General features: G+C 44.9%; 2 protein-coding genes across 2 annotated transcripts in view; both read left to right on the top strand.

Moving 5' to 3' along the window:
- Nucleotides 1-4,398, top strand: part of tbc1d19 (TBC1 domain family, member 19) — a 34,917-nt gene extending 30,519 nt beyond the window's left edge. Inside the window, exons 18-21 of the mRNA XM_080023247.1 lie at nt 154-245; nt 1,682-1,797; nt 2,411-2,481; nt 3,205-4,398. Coding sequence (XP_079879373.1) covers nt 154-245; nt 1,682-1,797; nt 2,411-2,481; nt 3,205-3,279 — 354 coding nt within the window. The 3' untranslated portion in view covers nt 3,280-4,398. The remainder of the gene's footprint in view (nt 1-153; nt 246-1,681; nt 1,798-2,410; nt 2,482-3,204) is intronic.
- A 4,939-nt stretch (nt 4,399-9,337) lies between these two features.
- stim2b (stromal interaction molecule 2b) overlaps nt 9,338-12,318 on the top strand; it is a gene marked incomplete at both ends in the record, with an annotated part of 44,599 nt that continues 41,618 nt past the window's right edge. The window contains one exon of the mRNA XM_080023246.1: nt 9,338-9,461. Coding sequence (XP_079879372.1) covers nt 9,338-9,461 — 124 coding nt within the window. The remainder of the gene's footprint in view (nt 9,462-12,318) is intronic.

Raw genomic sequence — 12,318 nt, forward strand, 5'->3', positions numbered from 1 at the left:
AGATGGATAGAATTGTGGTGTTACAGCAGCTCACATCAAAACAATAGACATATAATAATAATAATAATAATAATAATAATAGTCATAATCATAAAAGTAATCAATAAACAAAAAACAATTGTCAATGAACAATGAATACTGTTTCCCCTGCAGGGCATCGTGTCTCTGTGTCTGCAGTTCGAGCGTCTCCTCCAGGCCCATCTGCCCCAGCTCTTCTACCACCTGCGACAAATCGGGGCGCAGCCGTACGTATGCAGCAAACAGCCAACTTCAGCAAAAGCCACAATCAACTTTATTCGTCATTTTACACATGTTGTGGCATTTACAACTTCCCGGTGCATTTACTTGTACTAGGAATTGTATTGACAATTTATTTTGTCATCGTTGAGAGTCTGATATAGTCCTATATAGAATCCGATATAGTCCTATATAGAGCCCGATATAGTGCTATATAGGCTCTAATATAGTCCTATATAGAATCTGATATAGTCCTATATAGAGCCCGATATAGTCCTATATAGGATCGAGTATAGTCCAATACAGTCCTATATAGAGCCCGATATAGTGCTATATAGAATCCAATAGAGTCCGATATAGTCCAATATAGGGTCTAATATAGTCCTATACAGTCCTATATAGAGTCCCATATAGTCCTTTATAGAATCCGAATTTATAGAATTTATACAGTCATCATGTCCATAAACTCATCTCATCGGAACCTCAAGGTGTGTCTTTCCAAAGCTTCAGCTAAAATGCAGCACATTACTGCATTTTGCTGTGAAATATAGAACTGCAGTTTTGACCTTGTCTCCCGTTTTTAATTCTTATTGAGACCCTACCTGAAAATATTTTTTCAACTTTTCATAATAGGTTAAGGAACAAATACAAATTGAACGATTGTAAACAGTATATAGTATAAAAAGTATCCTACTCTACTACTTTATAGTATAAATTGTAATTGTAATGAGATATGTGTTTATTTCTAAACTGTAAATGATCTTTATAGACTGGACTGGACTCTGTTTAAAGAACACGTTCTATCCTTACTTACCAATCAGATTGCAGTAAGTGACAAAATATTCAGGGTTATGGCACCCCCGAGTGGTGGATCACTGGAAACAGTCACCCACCTGAATCCAGCCTGGAATCTGGATGCCCTCGAGGCATAAAGCACAAAAACAGAGAAAAACAGTTTGTTGGAGATCTTACTGTGGCAGATCGCCTGCCACCCGCCACCCCATTTCCCAAGTTTTCGGGGCCCAGAGGCACAGGCAGAGATGTTAAAAACGCAGAGTGAGTGGCAGGATGTAACAAGCCGGGAACAGATGGTCACATGTCACGACAGGGTGATTTACTTGGTGCCCGTCGATTGCTCTGATGAGCAACAGGCGTACAGCCACCCTGATCCCGCTGCTTAAACCACACCGCCCCCTCAACATACTTTTTATTTTTTTTACTGTTTAAATAATCAGTGTGTATTTTCCGATAGCTGTGTTTTTTCTTGTTGTTGAGAATGAAAAATCTACACATAGGTGTCATTAAAAAAAAATATATATATATATATTTTTTTAACACATTTACATCAGTCATTTATGTTCCTCTCGGCAGTGTTTGCTTAACAATGCTCTGCTTCCAAACCTTTTAAAACATCCTCTCTGAGCTGGGATGGCTGTGTTTCCAGGTTACGGATCGCCTTTAAGTGGATGGTGCGGGCGTTCTCTGGCTACCTGTCCACCGACCAGCTGCTGCTGCTCTGGGACCGCGTCCTGGGCTACGACTCCCTGGAGATCGTCGCCGGTAGGAGGGACGTCTTTGATGCGATGAAATATTCCCACAGCACTTATTCCACTATCCCCATCCCATCTTTTAGATGAAAATTGATCAAAAATGTATCAAAAATCGTTTTTTTTTTTACTGGGTTTTGCTTTTACTTGTCAAAAACCGAATCTCAACAAAGATTTGAACCTTTCGTCACTGCTCATGGCTCCCGCTTTCAGTGTGAACCTTGAGCTCGTTCTGGTGAACAACAGAGCTCCTGTTCTGGCTGGAACTGATGAATTTGATGAATGAGTGCAGCCTTGCAATGGTGACCTTGCAACGCAAGAGCAAATTTTCTTCATTTGTGTATTTTAAGTGGACTTGGACACATTTTCCCGGCCCACCTGCCCGGCTCTCACGGTTGGAAAAACATTGCGCTCAAGGTTTCCGTCATAAAGAATGGCTTTTAGATTTGGTTTCTATCGGTTTCCCCTCAATCTCGCCACGACTCCCCTCGCTTTTCCAAGTCGTCTCCCTTCCTTTTTTTCCGCTCCTTCTTTCTCTCTTACCCTCCCTCACCCATTTCTCTTTCACCTCCTCCTCTCTCTTCCTCCCTTTTCCCCCCTTCACCTCCCTCCCTCCCTCCTCCCAGTCCTCGCAGCGGCTGTGTTTGCCTTCCGTGCCGAGAACCTGATGGAGGTGACGTCGCTGGCCTCGGCCGAGGTGAGTTGGGTTTTGTGAGTGTGTGTGTGTGTGTGTGTGTGTGTGTGTGTGTGTGTGTGTGCGGGGGGCGCGCTCGTGTATCAACCCCCCAAACCCCTTCCACCCTCCCACAGAGACCTGGAAGGCCTCAGACCTCCAAGAACCCCCATTCAGGTCCATTCAAGGTCCAGCTCCCCACCGTTAGCTTAGCATGCGGATTGCGATCGAATTCTAGCAGAATCCACTCTATACCGTTGCCATGGAGATGTGCAGGTGCTTCAGTCTCTCCCTGACAGTCCCCCCCCCCCCCCCCCCCCCCCCCCCCCCTCTGAAGCCCACCTGGGTGTCTCAAGGTGCCGCTCCTGCATTTACCACTTTACCACCGTATCCACTTAGACCGGGAGAGGGAATAGATCACAACGCATAACACGGTGCTCCTTATTTTTATTTTTAGCACCCTCACCCCCCCCCCGACGTCGAAATATTAGACCCCTCGCGCTAAATACGATAGGGTCCTCTAAATTTAATCCCCACCAATCCCAAAAGGCCACCAGGGGGACGGTGTATTTCCTGCCTTCGGGAACTGTCACTCAGCGGCCGCCCCTGCATCGCCGTGTTTCAAATCTGCTGAGTGTATTTTCTGCGGGGGGGGGGGGGTGGAATGGGTCTCTCATGTGCGTTTTTTTTGTTTGATCCCACCCCCGGCCACCACCACCACCACCGCCACCACCACCGCCTCCGTAGGCCGTCCTCGCCGACCTTTCCACCCTGAAGGTCATGCCACTGATCCAGATCTTCCTCTTTGCCACCGCCATCTGAGAGGAGGCCCCCCCGGGCGGGACTGTGTGTGTGTGTGTGTGTGTGTGTGTGTGTGTGTGCGTGTGCGCGCGCGCGCGCGCGCGTGCGTGGACAAAGGTCCAGGACCAGAGTGCCATGTACCACGACTGCGCCCAATGCCATTGATCACCTACGTGGACGAGATGCCAGGACGAGCAAAAAAGCCATAGCCTCCACCCCTCCACCCAGCACGCAGGATCCATAAATAGGGATCTCCATGTGTCATGTTATCAGATATTGTACAGTATGTCATGTTATCCCATGGAGCAGCGGGGCTAAGCTAATCTTCATGAGCCGTACAGTAACATGATATGTAACACCATCGCTCCGACCAGCCGAGGAGGCCCTTAGCCCGCAACTCGCAATAAAATGCAAATTGAATTGCGGCGCAGAAACCCGAGTGTTTTAATTGGATCGGCCGATTAATTAATTCTGCTTCGTTATGATTGGATTAGACAATTTGTTTTCTAAGTTGACAGGGAAACCTGCGGCCAAAGTCCCTCAAACTTAAAAAAAATCTTTTTTTTTTGTAATTGATTCACTCTTCGGGTACCTTTTAGAAGTCATTGCCTTTTCCACAGAGTAGAAGACGCATGGTAACTGTATCGTTATAGGGAAAATAAGTTCCTCTAGCCACAGTATTTATCCTGCTTACTTCTGACAGTCAAGAAAGTGTATGTTTTTATAAATTCATGACTATAATTTTTTATAATTTCATTATTACATATTAATCGATGCATAACTACTCTGTTGTATGAAAATTACCTCCTATAGATGCTATTTATCCTGGGGACCTCTGAAAGTCAAGACATTTTATTTAATTTATTTATAACTTCACTTTGTAACTTCACTATTACATATTAACTGATGCATAATGGCTGTATTGTTGTCAGGAAAAACAACCTCCTTTAGCCACAGTGTTTATCCCGGTGTCTGTATTTAAATTTGTTTTATTTATTTATAATGTCATTTTCTTATTCATGTTTTACTTTTCACATTTACTGTCCGTGCCCATTTTGCACAATTTTGTCATTTTTATGCGTCCTCTTTTATTCTACACTAACTGTACACTTTGCCAGTCACTCCTTTGTCCTGTGAATGTTTGCTGCTGGCTGATGAACTGAAATAAAACAGTTTAAACGTTCTCTTCAATGTTTATTTGACAGACAAAAGTATTAATAATAATAATAATAATAATAATCATAATAATCATAATATTACAATTATAAAAGTTTTGCTCTTGTCACAGGGAAGTTTCGATCACACATGCACCCATTTGCCATAAGGTAAATATTTGTGCAAGGCGTCCCGTGCACTTTCGAAACGCCCTTGGCTGATCACCAGCGGCATCGAGCATAATTGAAATGGATGTTGCCTGGTTTACACTAAAGGAAGTTCCGTAGGATTATCAAGTCCCGGATCAAAACTCTCGAGGACATCTCTGACGTCTTAATGGTCGTTAAAGGGAGACTTGAGATGGTCAGAGACTATGGTCTACGGTCTATACTATGGTCTCAAGACTAGTCTGGGACTGAGTCTAATCCCAGAGTAGTCTTGGTCTCAGACTAGTCCCAGAGTGGCCACGGGATTCGAGTGAGAATTGTTTTCTTTAATCCGAAGATATTTGATCCCCCGTGATAACCAGTCCTTGTTAAATCCCATGGGGTGTACACTACTATGACGGGGGGGAATAAAACCCCATCCTGCTGTCTTTTGAAAGTCTTCTGGTGTGTCCCTGCCACGTAGCGGCGTCGAGGGACTCACGCCGTCCCTCCTTTACGTCGGCTGTATTTTCTCCCTTGATGTTGGCTGCCTTCCTCCCCGCTGCCCCTTCTGCGAGGACGTATCAAATTATGCTGCTCACCCCCTTTCGCCCGCCCCCCCCCCTCTCATGCTCTTGCCTGTTGCATCTGCCACCTGTTTACCAGGACTCCCACGGGCTGTATCTGTTTTATGTCCCAGGACCGTCCCACGCCCCACGAGTCGGTCCCTCTAAAAGCCACCATTGCTCACCGCATGGCCCATTCGAAACGCCGGTCCCTCCTGGTGGTGGAGATGGGGCTTTGCAAGGGTGATGTGACTTCCATCCGTCATCAGCGTGGGCATGGCTGGTGCTGAAAGGTCCCTTGTAGGTGAAAGTCTCAGGTTGCCTGTCTTACCCTGTTCTAACAGTGAGATTTATTTGAATGATTGAAGTATTGGGACACATTGCTATGTGCTTTTGTGCCACATGTGTGGTCCTTAGAAATCAGTGGTTGCTCAACCTTTTTTTATTATGAGGACCCTGAATTTTATAAGCATTAGGCCACGGACCTGTTTGTTATGATATAGACCAAACTTAAATACCTTTCTGTACTATAGTTTGAGCGATAACCGTTAAAGTAGGATCAAAACAGCCATCGTTGTACATTCTGTAAGGGTGCTTGTGCCTTATAAATAAAATAATGATGACGTTGAACTATTGATCGTTTTGCTGGGGACTCCCTCGGTACGTCTTGAGGGACCCCACGTTGAGAGCCACAGCTTTATCTAATACTTGGAACCACATTGTCTTATTTTGTGGGGATTCTCAGCTGAAAAAAACTGCTTTTTAAAGCTGCAGTGTGGAGAATGTAGTGGCATCTAGCGGTGAGGTTTGAGATCGCAACCAACTTAATACTTCTCTCCATGGTGTGGGAGAGACGGTGGCCACGGAAGACGCGAAAGTCCCCTTCTAGAGCCAGTGTTTGGTTTGTCCCGTTCTGGGCTACTGTGGAACCATGGTGGTGAAAGATGGCGGCCTCCGTGGAAGCGTACCCGCCCCCTACGTAGATAAAAACAGCTCATTCTGAGGTCACAAAAACACAACGATTCTTATCTCCATGGGATTATACACTAATTAAAACATACTTAGGAATATTATATTCTATTTCGGCCAAGTCTGTTCCAAAAATTATACACACTGCACCTTTAAGTCGCCTATTAATACTTGAATCATTAATTCCCAAAATAGAGTAATATGAGGGAAAAAATGCCTAATGCGTAAATTCTTTATGAAGGGGTATAGTACCTGCTGAAAATGTATATTTAATATAATAATGTCAATCAAAGAATCACAGAAAAAAGTCACGTATTTTAATAGCGCTTCTTTATTTTTTCCCCACAATAATTAATGGGTTTTTTTGTAGATATTTGGCTAGATAGGAGAGGTATTGTTGTGTTACAACAAATGAAAACATTAGGCAATAGTAATTAAATAATACATATTAATAAATTTGCAAAATACAATTAACTTAATGTACTAAAAAAATATATAAAAAATCAGGACCGAGCATTAATTGTTGATACAGAGGTTTATTGTATGTTATTGTATTATATTATGTAAACCTCTGTATCAACAATTAATGCTCGGTCAAAAATAGGGAAGTGTGCACGTTTGCATATATATAAATAATGTTATAATAATAACAATAATTTAGCTACAGGCAGTAATAGCCCTTTGTTAAAGTTCAATGTTGGAGTGTGCTTTGGCTCTCTGTTCCGGTGTGTTTTGTGACTGCAGAGGTTCATTCGTTCTGGCCCGGTTACAGTGTGATGATCGGGCGGTTTTTAAGGGTGTGGGTGGGTTTCCTATGCCGCAACTAACAGCTGTTATGGCTCTGAAGTAGGGCTGCACGACGATGATGGCTAAAATTATAATCACGATTATTTGAGTCAATATTTATACGCGATCACAATTATTAATCCATTTTGGGGAACAGAATCATTTTATGGAACTTTGTAAATGAACAGAAAACTGCCTTCACGATAATAATGTATTTTATAAATACATAAACTAAAATGAACTAAACTAAAATAAACCAAAACTAAAAAGTGGTTTAACTGACTTAAATTGTAAAGGATATATAATGAAATTAATTGCGTGTAGTGAGCTACACGGAAAACACAAAAAGAATGAAAATATTTCAAAAGACATACACAATAAATACTTATTCCTTGTATTATGGAATTGCTAATGTTTATCGTTACCAGTAATTATTACTCAGGAAGATTGTATACCTTGATATCTCTGGAATGTCTGTTAATTCTGACAGTGACGTTATTGGCTTTTTATTATGTAGAACTTACGCTGGTGCATGTCAGTTGTCCTCAGAAGCGTAGATATTTATGCTGTTTAATATGCTGCATTTTGTTTAATCCAACTTAATTCTGGTAATACTTTAACCAATTTTTTTTCCAAACACAAAGGTAAATATGGCGGCATGGGGCCCCCTTGCCCCATGCCGCCATCTTGGTGAGAACCCGGTTTTTCCACTCGACTGCAATGCTATCAGGTGACCCGTGCGAGATATCGTTCGGGTGGCGGCAACAAAGTGTACCGTTTTTTGTTTTTTTACTCAATGATTCCACAGTAATGGACCGATCTGGATCAAACTTGGATGACGGTGTGCCGGAACTGCCCCAAACGCACGTGTTATTGATCTTGCCTGTGAGCGTGGCGGATCCATGACGTCCAGAGGATGCTGACGTCAGTTTTTCCGTCAACAACAATAATAAAGTATTTCATTAAGTACAATTTCATCAGTTTTCAACACTGTTGTAACGCCATATAGTGTCGAATAGCCGGAAAGCGCGCGCGCCACAACTTTCGTCGAGGCCCGCTCAGCTTCCGCGGATGAACCCGGGTGTCCGCACCAGCCAATCACACGCTGCCATGTTGGGACGTTCCGGCCAATCAGGCGGAGGGACAATGGCCCTGCGCGGCGAGGACACGCCCCCCCCCCCCCCCGGGGAGTTCCTGAGGAGAATTCCTCCGCTTCGGACGCGGCGCGGCATCCCCACCGCGGTGCTGCGTTCGAGTCCGCGCCCGGGCTCGTTGAGGTCGCGATTCCCCAACCGCCGGCGACGTGGAACAGCGGGGGCGTGACGCGGCGGCGGCGGCGGAGGAGGAGGACCCACCTCACGGATGAGGAACTACAAATCGTAAACGGCGGTGCCTCCCGATGCCAGGGCATTTGCATACAGACTTCCGGCCCGTAGTGCTCCCCCCTCGGTCCGCATCAGCCGGTGAGCAGCCTCTTGACACAAGGAGGGGGGGCGGGCGGGCGGGGGGGGGGGGTTCCGGGATCCCGTCCAGAGCTGAGTTCAACGTGATTTTCGGGACCTCGGCGAAGTGGACGCCGGTTCGGGACGCCGCGATATAGGTCGCGGAAGGGATTAGCGCGACGCGAAGGAGCTGCACAATCCTTTTTTTTTTTTTTTTTGTCTTGTCCTCCCTTGTTTGCCGCCGGGCTGTAAAGAGGCGGACCTCCGTGGAGACGCGGGGCTCAGTATGCCAGAGCCGGCAGCGGTGTTCGCACACTGTACGTGGAGGTCCAGACACCGTGGTGCCCTGACTCCCAGGCCGACGTAAGGATCTATACCACCCGGCGGATTAATACGTCACGGCAGGCACGACCCGGCGCCTCCTCTGCGTCGGGGGTCTGGGATGGTTTATTTATTGTTGTTGTTGTTTTATTTATTTTTTTTTTTACCCCACTTTTCCAACAACTTCTCGTCGTCGGCGAAGGACTGCGTTGTTTCTTAAGTTCCGCCTCGAGCAGTAGGGCCGTTAAGAGGGGCATGGGCATCGCTCGCCCCGGCGGAATAGACCCGTGAATGCCGGCGGAGTTCGTGGGCTCCCGAAACTAATTCGGCTTTTCCAACTCCCCTCCGCCGCCCCCACCCCCGGAGAAGAGCGTTTCTGCAGATGTGATCACCTTCCACACACGCCGCCGAGGATATTATTTAAACGCCTCCCGTGGTCCCCTTCCTTCAGGCGGGGAGGGCGGCTGTAGTTCCAGGCTGTTCTACGGGGTCAACGGTCATTTTCAACGACGCCAAGGCGGATTTTTTTTGGTGACTGCGGATTGTTTTTTTTTTTTTTTTTTTTTTTTTTAATATATATATATTTATTTATTTTATTCCCCGACATATTCCCATTTTTTGAGGGTGGGGGGCATATTCCATCCCACGGATATATTCATATAGACACATAAAAAAAATAACAGAATTATTCACCATGACTCGCGTCCACAAGGTAGTGAACCTGCTGCTGCGTGGACTCGTCATCTATGCGGTACTGGGTCTGGAGAGCACTTGCTCGAACGATCTGCCGGGTGATGCTGCAGCCGTGGGCCCCACAGGTAAACACACCGTGCTGCACCTCAACCCGTCCGCTGGCCTTGTTGTTGTTGTTTTGGTTTTTTCTTTTCACAGGGAATCCTGAGGAATGCCCACTGAGGTCCATCTGCCCCCACCCCCCATGCAGTACAGTGTACAGTGTACAGTGTATGGCAGTGCAGGAATGCCCACTGTGGTGGACACTGTGCAGGAATGCATGAGTGGAATGCAAGATGCAACCTCCCAGAGCCACACGGAGCTCATTGGCTGGAATTGCATATCGGTTATTTGGCCCTTTATGTCACAATAACAGGCGTTTATAGACCGGAGACGCACAGATAACTGGATCGAAGGGGTTTTGACACTTGACCTGCAAGGGCGCCCGTCTGTAGGTCATTTCAAACGTCTCAAATTCTGTCAAATTCACTCATATCCGGCCTCAAAATACATTACAAAAAGGGTCTTAAATATGAATTCATGAGTTCATAAATGAATCATTTAATCAAGTCGTTTTTAAACAAGTGTTGGTTAGATTTATTACAGTACCTAATCACCTCTGACCGAAAGGAAATTGTTTTAATATCAGTTCATAAATCATCAAGTTCATTTCCATCCCTATTTCTACCACTATCCTGTACCACACCGTCCTTACTTTATTGAATAAGAGAGGGATGATTTTCAAATTCGTCTTAAAAAGTATGACATTTAAAGCTCGGCTTAACTCTGATGCTGTAAATTGTGATGAAATCCCTGACGACAAATTTTAAGTCCTTTTATTAGAAGTGTGTTTTAAGGTCGAATGAAACCTATTTGGTTATTAATACTCCAGTAAAACCATGTTTTTGTTTTTTGTTTTTTTTTTTGCTACGTTAATTAATTTTGATGCCCATGACCTTTCCACTCAAGGTTTGTCCCAATTTTCCTTTGTGGTCTTTTTCCCCTGCTCTGTCACTTTCTCTGTTTACCTAGTTCCTTCTCTCTTTTACATTCAGAGCTTGCATGTATAGTCACATTTTCCTAAAACTACATCCAGACACGGCAAATAGACCCAAGCTTGCCCTAAACATCCTTTTACAGTAGCGTTTGGTTTTTCCTCTGTTGCCTGAAAGGGATAATTTCATATACAAACACACACACACACACACACAGTACACATTTGCTGTACCCGGAAGTGATGCAAATTCTGAACTTCTTACATGTATTTCCAAGTACAGGTTTTGGGGAGCAATCCAGCATGAAAGTACATTCAGTTACATGTCACAAATTATACTCAAATATTGATTTTTGTTTTGTCCCAATGTCAGTAAAGCAAATGTGACCTGGTAACCCGTTTCCCAACCGAAGCTCCAAGAAAAGGTCGACTTGCCTTCACGCCCCCCCCCCCCCCCCCCCGGTACATTTGCATACTAGTATACCTAACATTATGTGTCGTGGGGAGGGGGAGTTGTATCCGAAATAGGAGCGGCAGCCAAATTAATGTACGTCCTTGGGCAGTGGTGTAGAGGGCGTTTGGCCAAACTGCCATATAGGGTCTCCCGAGGAACAGTGCGGGAGGCTATTCTGCCAGTATTTTGGCATTTAAGGATTCAGGAATTGGAAAGTGAAGGACAATCAAGCGGATTGTGATTGATGATGTTTTATTCATTGAACTTCTTGAAGTTTCAGTGGTCATTGGTGATTGACGATTTGACTAAATGACATAGTTGGGTAGTCCATATTGGCGGCACACTTTCAAGGCTTTTACCGCAGTATTGTAACTCAGTGGCAGCAAGAAGGTCCTGGGTTGGAGCCCAAACACGGCTTTTCTTCTGTGTGGAGTTTGCTTGTCCTCCCACTGGAGTCCGTCTCTGTCCCTAAAAAGTTAGGATGGTGCAAATGCGGAAGAATTTACGGATGGGAATCCATAAAGAAAAGGTTATTCTAAAGACAGATGCTTGTCTTGTTTTAGCAGGAGCAGATTCAGAAGGAATGAGCAAGAAGAATAAGGCGGAGTTATAGAGTTAAGCCCATTTCTCACTTGCGCTGAAAGCTGTCATTTCATTGGCAAAGTTCCATATTGCAGTCATGTCGGAAGGGGAGCTGATCTCGATGTTCCGTAAATTTCCCCACTCTCCATGTACTATAATATCCAGGAAAATGGCCGTACAGTTGTGACTGGAAGTATGTGGAAATGGAAGCAGTTATGTTGCCCGTAAAGTTGGAGTAAGGCCAAATCCAAATAAAGCACAAATAGTGAGTTTATACAAATATTTATTTTGTACAAATATTTTCAAAGTTCTTTGTTTTTGGGAAGAAGAATAAACATTTGTGAAAAAAGCGAGCCCGATCCGAACCGTGATGTTTCATTTTCTCGGCTGCAAAGACGAGAAACTGAAACACATCCAGTCTCCAGGGAGACGGGTCTTTAAATTCTTAAAATGTATTGTTTTACTTCTTCTATTTTACAATTATGAGTGTGGTGTGGGGACATTGGACACAAGCGCTCCGCTTGCCTGCCGCCTGTACCGAAGCGTGGCGCTGTAGGCAGCGCTCGGACAGGGAGAAGTACAACAGGTGGAGAACCTTCATTCTCCCGTGGCCAAGAGTAGGGCAGGTTGAAAAGGATCAAGGGGGGCCCTGTCCCCTCCAGCGAAAGGGCGCGGAGATGTGAAGTGAATTTGATTCTGTTGCCTAGTCTCGCGTGATATTAGACACTTCCCGTGCCAGCGTTATGTAATGTATCCGCAACAGTCTTCTGTGTGGGAACAGACTCCATTCGGAACTTCTCCGTAAAGGATGCCAATGTGGGAATGACTTCCTACTCCCTTTGTTTTATACTTTTTATCCAGCAATGTTATGGATTCCATGTGGGAAAGGGGCATTTGTTCTGGATGTCTCATG

The sequence above is a fragment of the Zeus faber genome (genome assembly GCF_960531495.2).
Source record: "Zeus faber genome assembly, chromosome: 22".
Classification (NCBI taxonomy): Eukaryota; Metazoa; Chordata; class Actinopteri; order Zeiformes; family Zeidae; genus Zeus; species Zeus faber.